Source organism: Schistocerca americana, chromosome 5 (genome assembly GCF_021461395.2).
Source record: "Schistocerca americana isolate TAMUIC-IGC-003095 chromosome 5, iqSchAmer2.1, whole genome shotgun sequence".
In the NCBI taxonomy this organism is placed as follows: domain Eukaryota; kingdom Metazoa; phylum Arthropoda; class Insecta; order Orthoptera; family Acrididae; genus Schistocerca; species Schistocerca americana.
This window is the reverse complement of record NC_060123.1, coordinates 243,523,707-243,543,125: the sequence shown is the minus strand read 5'-3', so window position 1 is coordinate 243,543,125 and position 19,419 is coordinate 243,523,707. Positions and strand designations below refer to the sequence as shown.

The following is a 19,419-nucleotide window of genomic DNA, read 5'->3' as shown; positions in this document are numbered from 1 at the left end:
CCTACAGAAACAATTTTAAATGTCTTGGTATAATGACAGCACCTAGCATTAACATACACTACGGAAAATCTGGAAAAATTGTGATGTGCGTGTACACAATACCAGAGATAGTCACTTGATGGATTTGTCTCCCTAAAGACTGGCTATAGTCTATAATAACTATAAATACATGAGCATAAAATATTTCAATAAGTTACCATACTCAGCTCATACAGTACCACTAAATAAATATAAGAATGAATTTTAAACTTGCCTAAAGCACATTGAATTATATTCAGCTAACAAATTCCTAGAAACTAATCATCATAACATATGTTTCTCCTAGGTGATAAAGAAAAATCTTTTAATTATAAAACAAGCTGCAGTAGTTTTTTCTGAATATGTAATTGATTATTTTATAAAGCTTGATCCACTGTAAACTTTAATGAAGCCAACTGTATGAAAAATACTGAAACATGAACAAAATATTCTGTTCTGTGTATTTACAGGACCAAAAAAATTATCAGTTCTGATTCTGGGCCACTTCAGCAAATTAAATCCCTATTTACGTAAAATCATCATTTTAGGAAAAGCTGAGTCGCGATAAGCACAATAAAAAGATTCACGCAAAGCTTTCGGCCATTGAGGCCTTTGTCAGCAGTAGACACAAACAAACAAACTAACTAACTAAAACTAACTAACAAAATTTGCACACGTCTGCAGTCTCAGAGAGCTGAGACCACACTGCGAACAGCAGCACCAGCGCATGATGGAAGTGCCGACTGTGTGGAGATAAGGAGGAGGCTGGGGCGGGGAGGGATAGTATGGTGGGAGTGGCGGATAGCAAAGTGTTGCAGTTTACATGGAGGGCAGGAGAGAAGGTGCGGAGAAGGGAGGGGTAAGTAGCGGAAAGGAGAGAAATAAAAAGAAATTAAAAGACTGGGTGTGGTGGTGAAATGACGGCTGTGTAGTGCTGGAATGGGAACAGGGAGGGGGCTGGATGGGTGAGGACAGTGACTAGCAAAGGTTGAGGCCAGGAGGGTTACGGGAATGTAGGATGTATTGCAGGGAAAGTTCTCACCTGCACAATTCAGAAAAGTTGGTGTTGGTGGGACGGATCCATATGGCACAGGCTGTTAAGCAGTCATTGAGATGAGGGATATCATGTTTGGCATTTTCAGCAACAGGGTGGTCCACTTGTTTCTTGGCCACAGTTTGGCAGTGGCCGTTCATGCAGACAAACAGCTTGTTGGTTGTCATGCCTACATAGAATGCAGCACAGAGGTTGCACCTTAGCTTGTAGATCACATGACTGGTTTCACAGGTAGCCCTCCCTTTGATGAGATAGGTGATGTTTGTGACTGGACTGGAGTAGGTAGTGGTGGGAGGATGTATGGGACGGGTCTTGCATCTAGGCCTATTACGGGGGAATGAGCCATGAGGTAAGGGGTCGGGAGCTGGGATTGTGTAAGGATGGACAAGTATATTGTGTAGGTTGGGTGGACGGTGGAAAACTAGGGTAGGAGGGGTGGGAAGGATAGTGGGCAGGACATTTCTCATTTCAGGACACGACGAGAGGTAATCGAAACCCTGGCGGAGAATGTAATTCAGTTTCTCCAGTCCCGGATGGTACTGAGTTACGAGGGGAATGCTCCTCTGTGGCCGGACTGTGGGACGTTGGGAGGTAGTGGGAGACTGGAAAGACAAGGCATGGGAGATTTGTTTTTGTACAAGATGGGAGGATAATTACGGTCAGTGAAGGGTTCAGTGAGACCCTCAGTATATCTTGAAAGGGTCACTGCAGATGCGACGACCACGAGTAGCTAGGCTGTACAGAAGGGACTTCTTAGTATGGAATGGGTGGCAGCTGTCGAAGTGGAGGTATTGCTGGTGGCTAGTAGGTTTGATATGGACGGAGGTACTGATATAGCCATCTCCCAGGTGAAGGTCAGCATCTAGGTAGGTGGCTTGTTGGGTTGAGTAGGACCAGGTGAAGCAAATGGGGGAGAAGTTGTTGAGGTTGTGGAGGAATGTGAATAAGGTGCCCTCACCTTCAATCCAGATAGCAAAGATGTCATCAATGAATCTTAACCAGATAAGGGGTTTAGGATTGAGTTTTTAGGGAGGATTCCTCTAGATGGCCCATGAATAGGTTAGCATAGGATGGTGCCATGCAGGTGCCCATAGCCGTACGCCGTATTTGTTAGAATTTGATATTCACTGAAGAGGGATACCATCATATTTTGTAAATATTATCATAGTGCTGCAGAAAACTGTCAGTTTTACAGCAAAATAAAAACGAAGAGCATGCATGTATTTTGAACAATATAACACCTGAGGAGGAAGTGCATGTTATTAATTAAGCCCCTGAAGTACATCTTGAGTATAAGTAATATATAACTAGAAAGTGGTGGTGGCAAGAGGTTACATTATGTTATAGCGAGCAATCCTGATAGCTCACACTATGAGTTTCCAACAGAACAGATTCACTCAGAGAGAAAAGAAAATAAACTTAAGTTTCTGTACAGAGTGCCATGCAATACATGGGCAGGTCTTTCCAATCTAAGAATTATTGATAAAGAGCTCCAGTGGTAAGAAACAGTAGTCTACATTATTATTTACCTTTGCTTTCTATGTACTTTATGCTTGTTTCAACAGGAATTTCTCTTGTCCTGTCTTTTGAAGCATGCTTCTGTTCTGTAACTATGTCATTTGTTATTTCTTCAGCACTTTCTCCGGAAGAAAGTTTCTGCCTAAAGGCTCCCTAGAACACAAGAATGACATTACAGAGGTGTTTTACAAATTTAACAGCATATTGCCTTAAAACTTTCAATAGGTCAAGTGAAGCTCACAGCACCAACCACCTTTGACCTGTGACGTAATTGTTTTATGTGACATGGTGTATTCAAAGTGGTTCCAAGTTTGTACAGGATGCAATGTCACTAAGTGCGGGATGTTTATGTTTTTAAATTATTTGAGTGATTCACTGGGCTGCAGCAATACCGTTTGTAAGAATAATGGAAGTGTTATGGAAATTTGTGAATTATTTAGATGAGGCAGTTTTGGGAACAGAATTAGTTTTTGGGTTTCAAACTATTAGTGCAGTATGTTGTTTACCATTGAATATTTATAGTTTACGTTTCTTTTTTGGTATTTATGGATATGGCAACAAGGTTCATGAATAGGTCGCAGCAAGCCACAATGAGAGATGATGCGTTGACCACAACTAAATTCTTACAGCTGTTCTGGCATTCTATCCGGAGGAATTGGTTCGAGAATTTTATGTTGGCCATTCAACAGACTGTGTTGACTACATTATATTTGCTATTGCTTGTCAATAGGTCAGTACGTTGGATTGTGATTGGTAGGTATGGCAGAATTTGTTTTACTAATACTGACAAGGTTAGGTTTTCAATATTATGTAGGTCCACACAAGTGAGTTTTAGTGTCTTCATACTGTGGACCTCGTTTTAGTTCCAAAGGTCAAGTGAAATGATTTCAACACCAGATTTGTCAAGCTGTGTGTGGTTTTGCAGTAGTGAGGATTTTGGTTGAGGTACAAAAGCAATAGAAATTTCCAGTACCAGTTTTTGAAGCTATATATATGGGTTCATGCTATCATGAACTTACTTTATGAGTTGTGTAGGCCAAGTGAAATTTCAAATACCAGTTTTTCCCCCTTGATTTTTGCTTAAGTTATGTTTTCATTTATATTTATTTAAAACATCGAAAGTAAACAGTGCTGCACAGACATGTAGCAAACCAAAGGGTAAATTGAAAGACAAAGAAACCAACTGGTGCAATGATAGAGTGAAAGACGCAGTTTAAAAAATGTAATATGGCAAAGAAAAACATGGAGTTTGAAAAAAGAAATCAGAAGCAGGGGCTGGTGCCAAAAGGTGAACACAAGGTGACAACACTGGAGATGGAATACTGGCAAAAGAAACTCTAAGCAAAGAGGATTGTGAAAGAAGGAAAGGAGAAGAGTTGGGAAATATTCACCCAGAAACTAGAGCAGGATAGCAAAGGGAACCAAAAACGGCTATATGGGTTATTGAAAAGTAAAAGATATGATAGAGAAGACATAAAAGCGATTGAAACAGAGGATGGAGATATTATCAGGGACATGGAAGGTGTCAGAGAAGAGATGAAGAACTATTTTGAAATCTTACTGAATGGGGGAGGTGCACAAGAAAGTGACATCGAAGTCATTGAATCAGAGGAGCAGAATCCAGTCTCATGGTTAGAAACTAAGAATTCTCTGAAACAGGTGAAAAGTGGGAAGGCGGCTGGAGTAGATGAGCTGATAGCGGTTATGATAAAAGCCATCGGAATCCATGGAATACAATGGTTACACGGGGTGCTGGGGGTGATTCGGAAAGAAAAAGTGCCGGATGAATGGAAAAAAGGAATTATAATACCATTGTTCAAGAAAGGCAGAAGAAAGAAATGCATCAACTACCGAGGCATCACACTGTTATCACACTGCCTAAAGATAATGGAAAAGGTCATAGAAAAAAAGATGGGGAAAATTCTAAACCACCAATTGGAGGAACAACAGCATGGGTTCAGAAGTAATAGGGGGAACAACAGATTTCATTTTCTCTGTCCGTCAGTTAATGGAGTAGTACTGGGAAAAAGGAAAGGACTTGATAGTAGTATTTGTGGACTTGGAAAAAGCATATGACAGTGTATCAAGGGATAAAATATGGGAAAGCTTGAGAAAACATAATATTCCTGATTCATTAATTAAAAAAGTCCAGATGCTGTATGATGGTTGTGAGAGCAGTGTACAAGTAGGAGGTAGAAAATCAAAATGGCTTACGACAAAATGTGGTGTTACACAAGGCAGTTCACTCTCCCCTTTACTCTTCATTACACTTGTGGACAGAACCATGAAAGAAATCAATGCTTTTGTTTTTGCTGATGACATTGCCATTTGGGGAGATACGGAAATGGAGGTTCAGAGGAGACTAGATTACTGAAACACATAATTTAAAAAATTCAAGTTAACTGTGAGTAGAAACATGACAGTGGCAATGAAGATTAGGAGGACACCCATACCTTGTAACATCATACGGGAGGGGGAGAAGGTTGAATGTGTGAAAAGCTTCAATTATATGGGTAGCATCATATCACGCGATGGGAGTTCCAAACGAGAAGTCTTAAACAGAATAAGAAAAGGATCTAGCTTCTTCCACCAAGTATGAAATCTAATCTGGTACAAGGAAGTCCCTCAAAGAGCCAAACAGACCATGTATAAAACGTATCTCCTGCCAATCATGATGTATATTCTAGAGGCCTGTGTCATCAATAAGAGAGTCAAATACAAGCATGTGAAATGAAGTTCCTTAGGTCAGCTCTACAAAAAACTAGGGAGAGTAAGGAATGATTGTGTAAGGAGAAACCTGCATGTGACATTGACTACAGAGGAGAGGGTGGGTGCTTTGTGATTGAAGTGGTTTGGTCGTGTGAAGTGAATACACCTGACTCGAACTCGATGTCAGTATTTGGATGGAGGTACCAGGAAGAAAACTAGTTGGATCACCTAGAAAGATATGGACAGACCAAGTTAAGGAAGATCTCAAGAGGAGAGGATGTAGTGGAGAGGGAAAAGCTATACCAGAACAGAAACCAATGGAGGCATATTGTTCACCTAGTTCCTAGCCGGCTCGTTGGAAGGAAATCCCGATGATGATGGTTATGCCTTCATTATTAGGAGCATTGTATATTTAGTTTGCCCCTGCCCAAAACCCCCTATTCGAAAGAGTGTCCTGTTAACTTCATGTTACTTCTGCAATTAGACACTTTTTGTATTACCGTGTGTTCATGTGTGTAATGTGTGATGGCATGGTTGCCACTGTGTAAGCTTGAAAAAGGTATGTCTGCCATCTCTATGACGTCATGGGTCAAAGGCAATGGGTGGCATCGCAATCTTAGTAAGCTCCTTTCAATGAATGGAAACTGCAACTCATACCACACACACAAAAACAGGCAAATTATTATTGTTGCTCAATCTGTAACACTGAAAGAATGTCTGTAGCACTTCATAACTTTTTCTCAGTGGCAGCAAGTTAAACAAGGCAGTGTGACCATAAAAACTTTGTAAGTATACCATTCACATGAGTATTTAGAGAAGTTGTATCTGCAAATATATCTTTAAAGGCTTGCAAAGCGATTTGAACTGCACACAGATGATTCGAGAACAGCAATACTTTTCGAATTCAGATTGATGGATATGTTATTAAACAGCTAAACTGTAGAAATCACCTAAGTTACAACTTTATGATTCTCTGGGTACCCTTTGACAAGTATGATTCTCTGGGTACCCTTTGACAGACACAACAGCAGACTAACCCATGCAGTTTGGCTGGGGGTGTCTTTCTTCATTAATGTTTTTTTCTTGGTTGGAGTTGTGTGTGTCATGTTTCCATACATATCACAAGCATGTAATACAGAAACCAAGTGTTAACCTTCCTCTTCCACAAAGAGAAGATGAGATTGTGCACCTAGAAGTTGATGGAGCTCAGCTCGTCCTTAACTAGGTCACTAGAATACCATGTTTTAATTATATGCAATTCCCTGGATCATATGTTCTGCAATCATTCATAAACCAAATCTATCAACCCTATTTTCAAAAACTATCCTAATGATGCACTTACACACGGCAAGTGCACTGAGTGGGTCAAGAATTACAAAAACATTTCAATTGTTCTCTCAGTGTTGGAGCCACAATGCCATCCATCAAGTCTCTAATTCCCAACAGAGTTGGAGGAACTCCCCATTCTGAAAATAAAATGTTAATCTGTGTGGTATGCATGGAGAGATGAACACTATTGAAATTCCAACTGTTCCCCTTGCCAATCACACTGTAGCAAAAGAACGTCCCTGGCTGAAAATTTAACTCAAGCAAAATGAATAACTGAAGCCTTCTATAGGCTACCACTTCAACAAAATATCAAACTGTCACATTTCAATCTAAATAGGGTCTCAAGCTACTCCACTTCACCACAGCTCACATTTCAAGTTTGTTGACTTTGCCAACTCTGAATCAAATTGTCACCCTTCAACCTAACCTATACCTTGGACCACACTAGATATCAGTGTCATTACATCCTTCATTCCAAACAACAAAACAAACACAAAATATATTGTTAGCGCTACGTACTCCTAACGTTTGTAGATGTATGAGGTACCATAGCACATCATTAAGTACATCATGGAGTGAAGTCGACAATTCATTAAATTCAGGGCGTGTTGCTGATGTAAACATAAGTACGAAACTTGCCAAAGTAGTTCTTGTCAAGCATTAAGCAAATATCATCTTGTAACTAACTCACAATTCCAAATAATAAAGAAAGGAAGATTATGTTTAGTATCCCATCGACTGCGTGGTTATTCGAGGCCGAGCCAAGCTCAGATTTGGCAGCTTAGCTAAGAAAACCGCCGAGTTGTTCCAACGCTAGAGGTCGAATGGAAAAAAAAAACGTAGCTCTTTGAAACACCTCTGTCACACAACGGGAATTCGTCAAGAAGTAACAAACGCTGGAAAACTGTGAAAAAGATCCATTTTGTTTCACGGGAGATATAGAATCTAGTACTCGGCCTCATTCAAACACTATGCACTTCTTTGACATTGGCGGCAATCATTATTGCAACGTAACTTACTAACCGTTAGGAACACGTTCACTAACAAAAACACGACATCTATCAATTACCTGTAAAGATACACCTCTTTTACACAGCTGAAGTGACTCATACACACCACTATAACTCACAACTCTACTCAGAAACATTTTTTGACAAAGAACTTCACCAACAAACTACGGAAACCTTTCGGCGAAAAGATATATCTACTCTAATTGCAACAAATACGAGCGATGGATCGACGTCACCAGGGTGGGCGATCTATCGATAAATCGCAGCGAGAACAGAAATGAAGTGCTATAAAGGCCCCTCCACACGCAACGATCTGTCATTCGAGGGTTGGATTCCCTCTCTTCTTCATCGAAGAGTTTCACTGCCTGGGCTACTCTCAGGGTGCACCTCCGACGTGGAAGATCCCCGCCGTTTCCCTGCCGTGTCGTCTGCTTGCCGTCGCCGCCGCCGCCGCCGCTTGGTCGCCGCCTGCCGGGGCTCGCCGCCGGTGCCGCCTGGTCGCCGCCGTCCTGACCCTGGTCTACGGCCGTCTTCGTCTTCATCCGTCTTTGTCTGTCCCCAGTTTCTGTCCTTTCCTCTTCGTTCTATTCGTTATTGCTTCTCTCTACCGTCATGTCCGCCCCCACCACCACCGTCACTACTACCACCACCGCCATAGTTTATACTTCCCCTTCCGCCGCCTCCACCACTATAACTTGGTGTGCCCAGTCCCACCCCCCCCTTCTTCCATCCCGCCTCTCCTCACTCTCCCTTCACCCTCCATCTTTGTCGCCCCCTCTCCCACTCCTTCCTCTCGCTCCTCTCGTTCTGATCCTTTCCCCCCACTTCCCCTGCCTGTCACTGCAGCTCCGGCTCGGGTGGTGGCCTGTCGGGCCACTGTCCACGCCCAGCTCTCCCCGTCACCTTCACCATCACCGCCGCCACTGCCACCGTCGCCTTCGCCGTCACCGTCACCGTCACCATCTCCGGCGCCGACTCCGGCCTCGGGACCTGCCCCTCCCCGCCACATTCCCGTTGTTCCCATCCCCCACACCTCCTCCACCGCCGTCAAGCGCCCCAGTGGCACCCCTGCTCCCTCTGCTTCCAAAAAAGGCTTCGCCTCGTCCTCCTTCCCCCACCCATCATGCCATGGATGTCTCCCCGCCTGTCCCTGCCCCCTCATCCTCCTCCTCTACCCCCTCCTCCTACCGCTACCTCCTCTCCCGTCCTGATCCCTCTCTCCTTGAAGCCCGGAACCTCACCCTCTTCCTTCGCCAGCATTGTCCTGGTGCCCCCATCTCCCTCCTCATTCCTCGCCGTGATTTGGTCCTCATCTCCTCCCCCAGCCCCACCCTCCACACATACCTCCTTTCCCGCATCCCTGTCACCCGCTTTGGCCCTCATGCCTCTCTCACTCCTGCTCCTTCACCACCTCCCTCCCGCCAACCCCAACCTCCGCGTCGCCCGCCCACTCTCACCGCCGTGATCACTCGGCTTAGTCCAGTGATCACGGAGGAGGAGGTGTTGGCGGAGCTCAAGGCGCCCTCACACCCTCCAGCAGATCTCCCTTGCTGCCCGTTCCATCTTCCAACTCAAGATGTACGCCACCTACTCCAACAACCAGGCCCATTTCACCTTCTCCCGTCTTGACACCCTCATTTAAATCCCAGTCATGGCGCGACAGCAACGTATCCTTTTCAACAACATACGCTCCCTTCCCGCCAACAAAAACCTCTTCCTGCACACCCTTGCCACCCACCGTGTGGATGCCTTCCTCCTCAATGAAACCTTCCTGCAACCCCACCACACAGTCCACACTTCGCCCTACCTCCTCCACCGCTCCGATAATCCCCTCCCGATTGCGCGTGGCGGAGTTGCCATTGGGCACCACCGCCAGATCCCCGTTCGGCTCCAGCCTCTCCTTCCCGACCCCACCGAACACCTGATCCTTAGTGTCTTCTTCCCCGGCCTTACCATTACCTGCGCCACCATCTATGTTCGCCCCAACGCTCCTCTTCCCTTCGACTTCTTCTCCCACATTGACCATACCTTCTCCTCCTACGTGATCGCCGCCGACCTCAACATCCATAGTCGTTCCGCCGCCCAGTTACGGCGGTGGCATCGGTTCCTCTCCTCCCTTCAAGGCGACCTCATTCCCATCCCCCAGCACACCCGTCCCGAATCCAACTCCACTCCTGATGTTGTCCTATCCTCCCCCAACCTCCTTGGCCGCATAACGGTGGATGTCCTGGAGCCTATTGGTAGCGACCATCTCCCTGTCCTCCTCACCATTTTAGACGGTCGTCGCCCTCGCCCCGACCCTCGTACTGCTCCTCCCCCTAAGTATGTCCACGACTATTCCCGAGCCGACTGGAATGCCTACCGGGATACCCTTTCCACCCAGGTCAATAGCCACCCTCTCACCTACCACCACCCTGACAATGTCACCCATGCCGCCTCCTTTCTCCAGCAGACCTTGTCTGAGGCCGTGGAGGCCCACGTTCCTACTGTCGCCATCCACCCCCACCGTCCTACCTTACCCCCACAGGCCGTTCTCCTCCTCCGTGAATCCCGTCGTCTCTACCGTGCCTTCCTCCGCACGCGTGACCCGGACACACTACGACGCCACCGGCAACTCCAGCGACACGTTCGTAATTTGCTCGCGGCTAAGAAACGCCGGGACTGGCGACAGACATGCACCCGTTTAAATGCAACCCTACCGATCAACTCGTCCAAGTTCTGGTCGGCCTTCCGTCGCCTTACCGGAACTAAACCCACCCCCTACTATCCTCTTCTCCACGATGATCACCCCTTCCCTGACACCCTTAGTAAGGCCAATCACTTTGCCTCCTACCTCTCCAATGTTTTCTCCATCCCCGACGATCCCCAGTTCGATTACTCCCTCTTCCCGGATATCCGCGATCGAACTGACACCTCTGTCCCTCCCCTCGCTCCTGGTTTCCAGTACTTGGACAACATTACACACACGGAACTCAATGCCCCTATCACTACACAGGATCTCATTGATACACTCCGCACCAAACGCAACACCGCTCCTGGTCACGATCGTGCCACCTACCGTCACCTTCGTGAAGCTCCTGTCTCTTTCCTCTCCACCCTGGCCAGGCTCTACAATGTAGTCCTGTCCACCGGTTACTACCCCGACCTGTGAAAAACCTCCCGTATCCTCATGTTCCTTAAACCTGGCAAACCGCCGTCCGCCGTCTCCTCCTACCGTCCCATCAGCCTTACCTCGGTCTTCAGCAAGGTCCTGGAATCTATCCTCACCCGCCGCATCCACCAGCATCTCCGCCAGCACTGCCTCCTTCCCGTCACCCAGTGTGGCTTTCGGCCATCCTTCTCTTCCGACGATCTTCTCCTTCACCTCACTCATCTCCTTCCCGAACAGCTTAATTCCCGTCGCTCCGCCATCTTCCTCTCCCTTGACCTCGAACGCGCTTATGACCGCGTCTTGCATTCCGGTCTCCTCTTCAAGCTCCAAACCTTTGCCCTTCCCATTAACTACGTCCGTCTGATCGGTTCCTTTCTCTCCCGCCGTCCTTCCTATGTCACCATCCATAACACCGATTCCTACACCTTTTTCCCCTCCGCCGGTGTGCCCCAAGGCTCCGTCCTCTCCCCACTTCTGTACCTTTTGTACACGGCGGACATGCCGCCGCCGTCGCCCCCCGTCCACCTCCTCCAGTTTGCCGATGACACCGCGTTCCTCGCCCTTGCCCCCACCCTGCAACGCTCCCAACGCCTTCTCCAATCCCATCTTGACCGGTTCACCGCTTGGTGCAACCAGTGGTTGCTCAAGGTCAATCCCTCCAAAACCCAGGCGATCATTGTAGGCAAAACCACCCCTTCCTTCCGCCTCCTTGATTTCTATCTCACCGTCTATGGCCGTCCTATCGCCCTCACTCCTACCCTCAAGTACCTTGGCGTCACCCTCGACCGTCGCCTCTCCTGGACTCCCCATCTCCAGACAATCCAAGCCAAGGCACGTTCCCGACTCCGTCTCCTCAAGCTCCTTTCCGGCCGTACGTGGGGTCTGGACCCTTCCACAATCCTCCACACCTATAAATCCCTCATCCGCCCTATCCTTTGTTACGCCCATCCAGCCTGGATCTCCGCCCCCCCCCTACCTTCTATAAATCCCTCCAAATCCTTGAACGCCATGCTCTCCGCCTTGCCTTTCGCATCCGTCTCCCCTCCCCCACGCGGATCCTGTATGATCTCCTCCCCTTCCCCCACCTCCTCCTTTTCCTTGAAATGATACGGATCCTGTACACCTCCCGTAAACTTGATCCTCCTCACCCACTCGTATCCCCGATCCTCTCCCATCCCCGCCCGCTGCCGCGCCTGTATTCCCACGTCCCGCCCGGTCTCCATCTCTCCACCCTCCTTACTCTCTCCCAAGGTGGCTTCCGCCAGCTCCCCCTCCCTGATGATGTCCTCCTCCCCTCCATCTATCCCTCCTATCAACTTTGACCCTGCCCCACCACCCACTTCCGGTGTCCTTTCCTTTCGGCACCCTCCCTCCCTCCCTTCTCTTCTCTTCCCTCCCCTTCTCTTTCCTTTTCCCCCGTCCCCTCCCTCCACCACTCTTCCCCCCGGGCTTCCCCTCCCCCTTCCTCCCTCCCCCCCTTTCTCCCCTGCGCGTGGCATCTCTGCTCTCCCCTCTCCCTCTCCCACTCCCCTTCCTCCTCCTCCTCCTCTGTTGGCAGGTCCCCGGACTCGCACACGCATAGTGAACATTTGCGCGCCGGAGATCATCGCCGTCAGTGTCAAGTGTGTGTGCTTCGTTTTGTGTTTCGTGCAGTTACAACTCAACTGTTCACATGTGCCGTCGCAGTTCTCCGTGTTTTGCGCGCCGTGTCAACAAGTGTTAGTGTTTTTATCGTCCAACGTGAACGGCTTCTTGTTTTTTGTTTTTTTTAACTACCTTCTTTGCCCGCCATTTTTTGTATTTTCTGTGTCACCTATCTCATATTATTGTACCCCATAAGGCAGAAGAGCGGCGTATTAAGCTGCTGCCAGCCCGCCTTGTATGAGGTGCTGAAAATTACAATAAAGGAAAAAAAAAAAACGATCTGTATCCCCGCCCCCTGCCACGTCTTCACCGTTGTGTCCCCCATACCCTCCATCTCTCCACCCTCCATCTCCTTTCCCAAGGTGGCTTCCGTCAACTCCCCCTCCCGTATGATGCCCTCCCTCCCTCCATTTATCCTTCCTATCAACTCTGATCCTCAATCCCCCTCCTTTCCTCTGTCCTTTCCCTGGGCTCCCTCTTCCCCCCCCCCCTACCGTCCTGTTTTCTCCCCACTAAACCTCTCCCTACCTCCCTTCTCTCCCCCCAGTCCCAGTCCTTTTGTATTCCCGTCCTCTGCCTACCCCACTCCCTGTCGCGTCTGCCCCCCACCCCTCTTATGGGTCCTCATCCACCTTCAGCTCCTTTCCCGGCTCCCCCCTTCGCTTTTACTCTCCTTTCCCCCCTTTTTTGTTTTCCCCTCTTCTGTCCAGTTTCCCCCCACCTGCTCTCGACTGTGGTGTCACATTTGCCAACTTTTTAGTGCAGTGTTCCAGTGACAATTCAGTGTTGTTTGTCTTTCTCGTGTTGCGAACAGAAACCATGCTGTCGCTAGGTGTGAATTTTATGTCCTTTGCGAACAGAATCCAGACTGTCGCCGTGTTTTTTAATTGTATATTGTTTTCCCTGTCTGCTTCGTATGTATTTTTCTTAGCGTCATCATCCCTCTGTTGTTTTAAGTTCCACGATTTCTTTTCCCCTTGTTACTCTCTACGTCTCCGATTTTATCGCCTGTTTTTTATTATTTGTTCTCTTGATCTTTGTCACAAAATCTGTCGGCTGAAGAGCGGCATACTAAGCTGCTGCCAGCCCGCCCCCTTCGGGGGGAATTGAAATTCAATAAATGAAAAAAAAAAAAAAAAAAACGATATGTCTGCGCATATCACATCTGTGCAGACAGATCGTTGCGTGTGGACAGAAGATTTGCACCAACCTGAGGTGTGTGCAAACCTGGAAGTTGGAGGTTTGAGCGAAACCTCTCAAATCTGTGGGTTCAAACCACATCTGCGCAGACAAGTTGGAGCGTATGGACAGGAGATCGCCGCAAATCTGGCGCGAAACAGCTGTTTGCTCAGTCTAGTCTTTGTATTTGTGCGCACAGGGCATTAAAATGGCTGATACCCGTCAGTGTTCTCGAGAGTTTGTAAGTGTATTCATTGAAATATATGGAAACCACCCATGTTTGTGGAAGATTAAAAGTAAAGAATATAGTGACCGAAACAAAAAGACAGCAGCATACAATGTTCTAATTGAAACATTGCGGGCAGTTGACGCCTCGGCAAACAGAGAAACAGTAATTTAAAAAATTCGTTGCGAACTGTTTACCTAAAAGAGTTATCTAAGGTTCAGAAATCTAGAAGATCTGATGTAGGAGTAGATCAAGTATACCAACCAACGTTATGGTATTTTGATCTACTTGGCTTTCTTAGTGATCAAGAAACGCCAAGACCAAGCAGGAGTAAAATGGAAGATGAAATTCGAGTGTCAATGTGCGAGGAAATGGAACACGAGGTAATGAAAAACAATTTATTTCACATACATTTATCAAAAGTTTATTCAAAAGAATATATTTGTGTGCAAACATTATAGAAAGTATACTGCTGTTATAAAAAGAAACATGAATATACTTGTCCATGTTAGGTTCGCCCTGCAACTCTCGCAGTAAATTTACGTGAGAAAACTGCTTTCGCTTTAGCAGCCACTGTCTACACGATTTCGACCAGTTTCTCTGTTTCCTGTGGTTGGTCTGAATGTTTCTTGCAACACAAGTTGCGAACACAGACCACAACAGATCTTCCTCCATTTCTATATTTCAAAATAACTGAATTAAATTTTTGACGTTTACGGGGAGCGTAATCGCTTGCCACTGATATTTCTTTCCTACACCGACAGATGGCGGGCGAGTAGTAGATTGGGGTTTGTGTCGTGTGAACACACCACATTTGCAGCGATCTTTTGCATGTACATACATCTGCGCCGATGTCTGCGCAGGCAGATCGTTGCGTGTGGACAGGGCTCAAGTTCAATTCTTTTATCTTGGCGGCTCGCGCATGCCCTCCCAGACGCGGGAGATTGCTGCGTTGCCAGTTGCACACGACGCACGCGCCAATAGAAGCAGCGCCATAGTATAGCACAGTTCGCAAGCTTACGTTTAGGGCAAATGCCGGGATGGTTCCTCTGACAGGGCACGGCCGATTTCCTTCCCCATCCTTCCCTCACCCGAGCTTGCGCTCCGTCTCTAAAGCCCGATCCACACGCAACGATCTGTCTGCGCAGACATTGGCGCAGATGTCTGTAGTGTACATACAAAAGATCGCTGCAAATGTGGTGTGTTCACACGACACAAACCCCAATCTACTACTCGCCCGCCATCTGTCGGTGTAGAAAAGAAATATCAGTGGCAAGCGACTACGCTCCCCGTAAACGTCAAAAATTTAATTCATTTATTTTGAAATATAGAAATGGAGGAAGTTCTGTTGTAGACTGTGTTCGCAACTTGTTTTGCAAAAAACATTCAGACCAACCGCAGGAAACAGACAAAGCGGTCAAAATGGTGTAGACAGTGGCTGCTAAAGCGAAAGCAGTTTTCTCGTGTAAATTTACTGCGAGATTTGCAGGGCGAACCTTAAGAAGGCCAAGCAGATCAAAATACCATAACGTTGGCTGGTATACTTGATCTACTCCTACACCAGATCTTCTAGATTTCTGAACTTTGGATAACTCTTTTCGGTAAACAGTTCGCAACGATTTTCTTTATTACTGTTTCTCTGTTTGCCGAGGCGTCAACTGCCCGCAATTTTTCAATTAGAGCATTGTATGGAGCTGTCTTTTTGTCTCGGTCACTATACTCTTTACTTTTAATCTTCCACAAACATGGGTGGTTTCTATATATTTCAATGAATTCACTAACAAACTCTCGAGAACACTGACGAGTATCAGCCACTTTAATGCCCTGTGCGCACAAATACAAACACTAGACTGAGCAAACAGCTGTTTCGCGCCAGATTTGCGGCGATCTCCTGTCCACACGCTCCAACTTGTCTGCGCAGATGTGGTTTGAACCCACAGATTTGTGAGGGTTCGCTCAAACCTTCAACTCCAACTTCCAGGTTTGCACACACCTCAGGTTGGTGCAAATCTTCTGTCCACACGCAACGATCTGTCTGCGCAGATGTGATGTGCGCAGACATTTGTGCAGACAGATCGTTGCGTGTGGACTGGCCTTAATGACCTCGTTGTCGACAGGACGTTAAACACTAATCTCCTCCTCCTCCTCCTTACGTTTAGGGGGGAGCGCGCAGTTCATGAAGTAAAGCCACCAAGGCCGCATTAACCCTTTCGCTGCCAGAAAGACGTGCTCCCTGCATTCCGCGCTGTGCGCAATTTTGTCACTGCACTGCTCGCCTGTGAAGACACATCGTGTTCCGACTGCTTTGACACTCTTATCATTCGATTCCACAAAAACTATTTGGCCCAAAAATTAGATTTTTACACATCTTCTTGACTGATACCTTCCCCCCCATAAATGACTTAATTTTGTTTCGATGTTCAACGCAGTTATTATGCAGCATTAAATATAGTAAACCATTGCACGAAATTTTGAAGAGTTTGCAGAGGTAAAAGTCCATAGAGTATACTTCCCGTATGGTCGATTTTAGTTGCCACAATGTTGAGAATGAAATGTGGACAAGATACCTAAATTTCATATAAAATTTACTGTATAACAATATCTCATTTAAGTACCACATAGGTGTCGTATGTAATATTGAGAAATATTCCGTCTTTCGCGACTGTAACAAAAGTTTTATTTACACTGAGCACGTTTGGCTTTATTTTAAAGCACTTCAATCAATCAAATAGGAGTAGACAAAATACATTAAACAAAACTGTGGACTTACAAAAACATTAGGACTTGAATATACCGTCTATAAGTGAAGTGCTCTGAGATATGTCAAATATAATTTTTGTGTGTGGCACACACAAGCATCATTTATTTGCTAAAACACTGTTCAGCCAACACAAACGTTGAATATTGTGTTACTGCAGCACAAAACTACGAAAGGTGACTTGGCAATGGAGGAGACAAAATACTGTCCACTGAAGATGCTTCAAAAGAGAGAAACGCGTCTGGTCTAAATAAGTCGCTTATTACAGTTGCAGAAGAGGAATATATTTCAGTACCAGTGGTAAAACTGCGACTATGGAACAAAAACATGAAAGAGAACATGAGTACCATTGTGTATGTGCCATACCTTTCATTGATTGAAGTGCTTTAAAATAAAGCCAAGCACGTCCGGTGTAAATAAAACTTTTATTACAGTCGCGAAAGACGGAATATGTCTCGATATTGCATACGACACCTATGTCGTACTTAAATTAAATGAGATATTGTTATACAGTAAAGTCTCAGAATTCAAATGCGCCTGTTGGCGCCACCGTTAAAAAGATTTTTGTAAATAGTTGTAGAAATAATTTGTAATATATATATATATATATATATATATATATATATATATAATGACATGTTCCAGGAGTAAACGAGGTGAACTAAGAAACTGGTATAGGCACGCAAATTCAAATACAGAGAAATATATAAGCAAGTAGAAAACGGCGATGCGGTCGGCAACGCCTATATAAGACAACAAGTGTCTGGTGCAGTTGTTAGATCGGTTACTCTTGCTACAATGGCAAGTTATCAAGATGTAGGTGAGTTTGAACGTGGTGTTAAAATCGACGCATGAGTGATGGGACACAGTATCTCCAAGGTAGCGATGAAGTGCGGATTTTCTCCTACATACATTTCACTAGTGCATCGTGAATATCAGGAATCTGGTAAAACACCAAATCTCGACATCGCTGCAGCTGGAAAAAGATCCTACAAGAATGGGACCAACGACGACTGAAGAGAATCGTTCAACGTGACAGAAGTGCTACATTTCCACAAATTCCTGCAGATTTCAATGCTGGGCCATCAACAAGTATCAGCAAGCGAACCATTCAACAAAACATAATCGAGATGGGCTTGTCAGCAGGGGACTGTTCAAGCTGGTGGAGGCTGTGTAATAGTGTGGGGCGTGTGCAGCTGGAGTGATCTGGGACCCCTGGCACGTCTAGCTACAACTCTGACAGGTGACACGTATGTTAGCATCCTGTCTGACCACCTGCATCCATCCATGTCCATTGTGCATTCCGGCGGACTTGGGCTTTTACGGCAGGACAATGCGACACCCGACAAGTCCAGAATTGCTACATAGTGGCTCCCAGAACACTCTTCCGAGTTTAAACACTTCTGATCTATTCTGATAGCCACCAAACGCCCCAGACATGAACATTATTGAGCATATTTGGGATGTCTTGAAATGTGCTGTTCAGAAGAGACCTCCACCCCCTCGTATTCTTACGGATTTATGGACAGCCCTGCAGGATTCATTGTTTCACATCACTCCAGCACTACTTCAGACATTTGTCATGTCCATGCCACATTGTGTTGTGGCACTTCTGCATGCTCGCGGGGCCTTACACGATATAAATCAGGTGTACGAGTTTCTTTGTTTCTTCAGCATATAATGCACCATCACTGTATACTGACGTCCGGTGACATGGATCATGCCATTATACGATGGGGGGGGTGGGGAGGGGTGGCATTTGTGTAGCTACATTTATAAATAAATATTCGCACCATCGGCAAAGATATTCTAGGGATGTATTACCTCGTAAAGCCACAGATATGCATTCAGTAGAACAGTTCATAAAGGGAGGGAACCTCCATGGTATACATTCACTATAAAGAAACTTCTAAAGAAACAGAGACTACTGCATAATAGGTGTAAAAAAAAGGCATAGGGCTATAGATAGAGAGATGCTGAATGAAATGTGTTTCATTGTCAAGAGAACAATGCGCGATTGTTCAATGACTACTGTAGCAGAATATTGTGAAATGACATTTCACAAAATCCAAAGAAATTCTTGACATATGTAAAAGCTGTCAGTGGCACCAAAGATAGTATCCAGGGGGCGAATGAGACAGAAACTGAAACTGAGGGTAGTAAAGGAAAATCTGAAATGCTGAACTCCTTTCTCCAGATGTTCCTTTACAAAGGAAAACCCAGGGAAATTGCCCCAATTTATTCCTTGCACCACTGAAAAGATGAATGAAACGTGTATTAGTGTCAGTGGTGCAGAGAAACAGCTGAAATAATTAAAATTGAACAAAGCTCCAGGCAACTGTGGAATCCCTCTCAGATTCTATACTACAGTTGAGTTAGCCCCTCTAATAACTATAATCTATCGTAAATCCCTCGAACAAAAAACCGTGCCCAGTTCTTGGAAAATAGCATAGGTCACATCCATCTTCGAGAGGGGTAGGAGAAGTAAACCACAAAACTACCATCCAGCGTCCTTCACATCAAATTGTTGTGGAATCTTAGGACATATTCCGAGCTCAAACAATGAGGTATCTTGAACAGAATGACCTCCTCAGTGCCAACAGCATGGATTTCGAAAATATTGATCATCTGAAACCCAACTCGCACTTTTCTCACATGACATATGGAAATCTGTGGATCAAGGCAAACAGGTAAATGATTTCCAACAAGCATTTGACTTAGTATCACATCTACGCTTTTTGACAAAAGTATGACCATATGTGTATTAAGTGAAATTTGTGACTGGATTGAGGACTTTTGGTAGGGAGGACACAGCATGCTGTC

General features: G+C 45.8%; 1 protein-coding gene across 2 annotated transcripts in view; it reads right to left on the bottom strand.

Moving 5' to 3' along the window:
- LOC124615294 (28S ribosomal protein S18b, mitochondrial) overlaps positions 1–7,843 on the bottom strand; it is a 53,328-nt gene extending 45,485 nt beyond the window's left edge. Inside the window, exons 1-2 of one of the 2 annotated variants that reach the window (XM_047143079.1) lie at positions 7,698–7,843; positions 2,602–2,743 (exon numbers count right to left, since the gene is read on the bottom strand). In XM_047143079.1, coding sequence (XP_046999035.1) covers positions 2,602–2,743; positions 7,698–7,775 — 220 coding nt within the window. In that variant the 5' untranslated portion in view covers positions 7,776–7,843. The remainder of the gene's footprint in view (positions 1–2,601; positions 2,744–7,697) is intronic. The other variant, XM_047143080.1, reaches the window with a different exon arrangement.
- Positions 7,844–19,419: the final 11,576 nt, after the last annotated feature.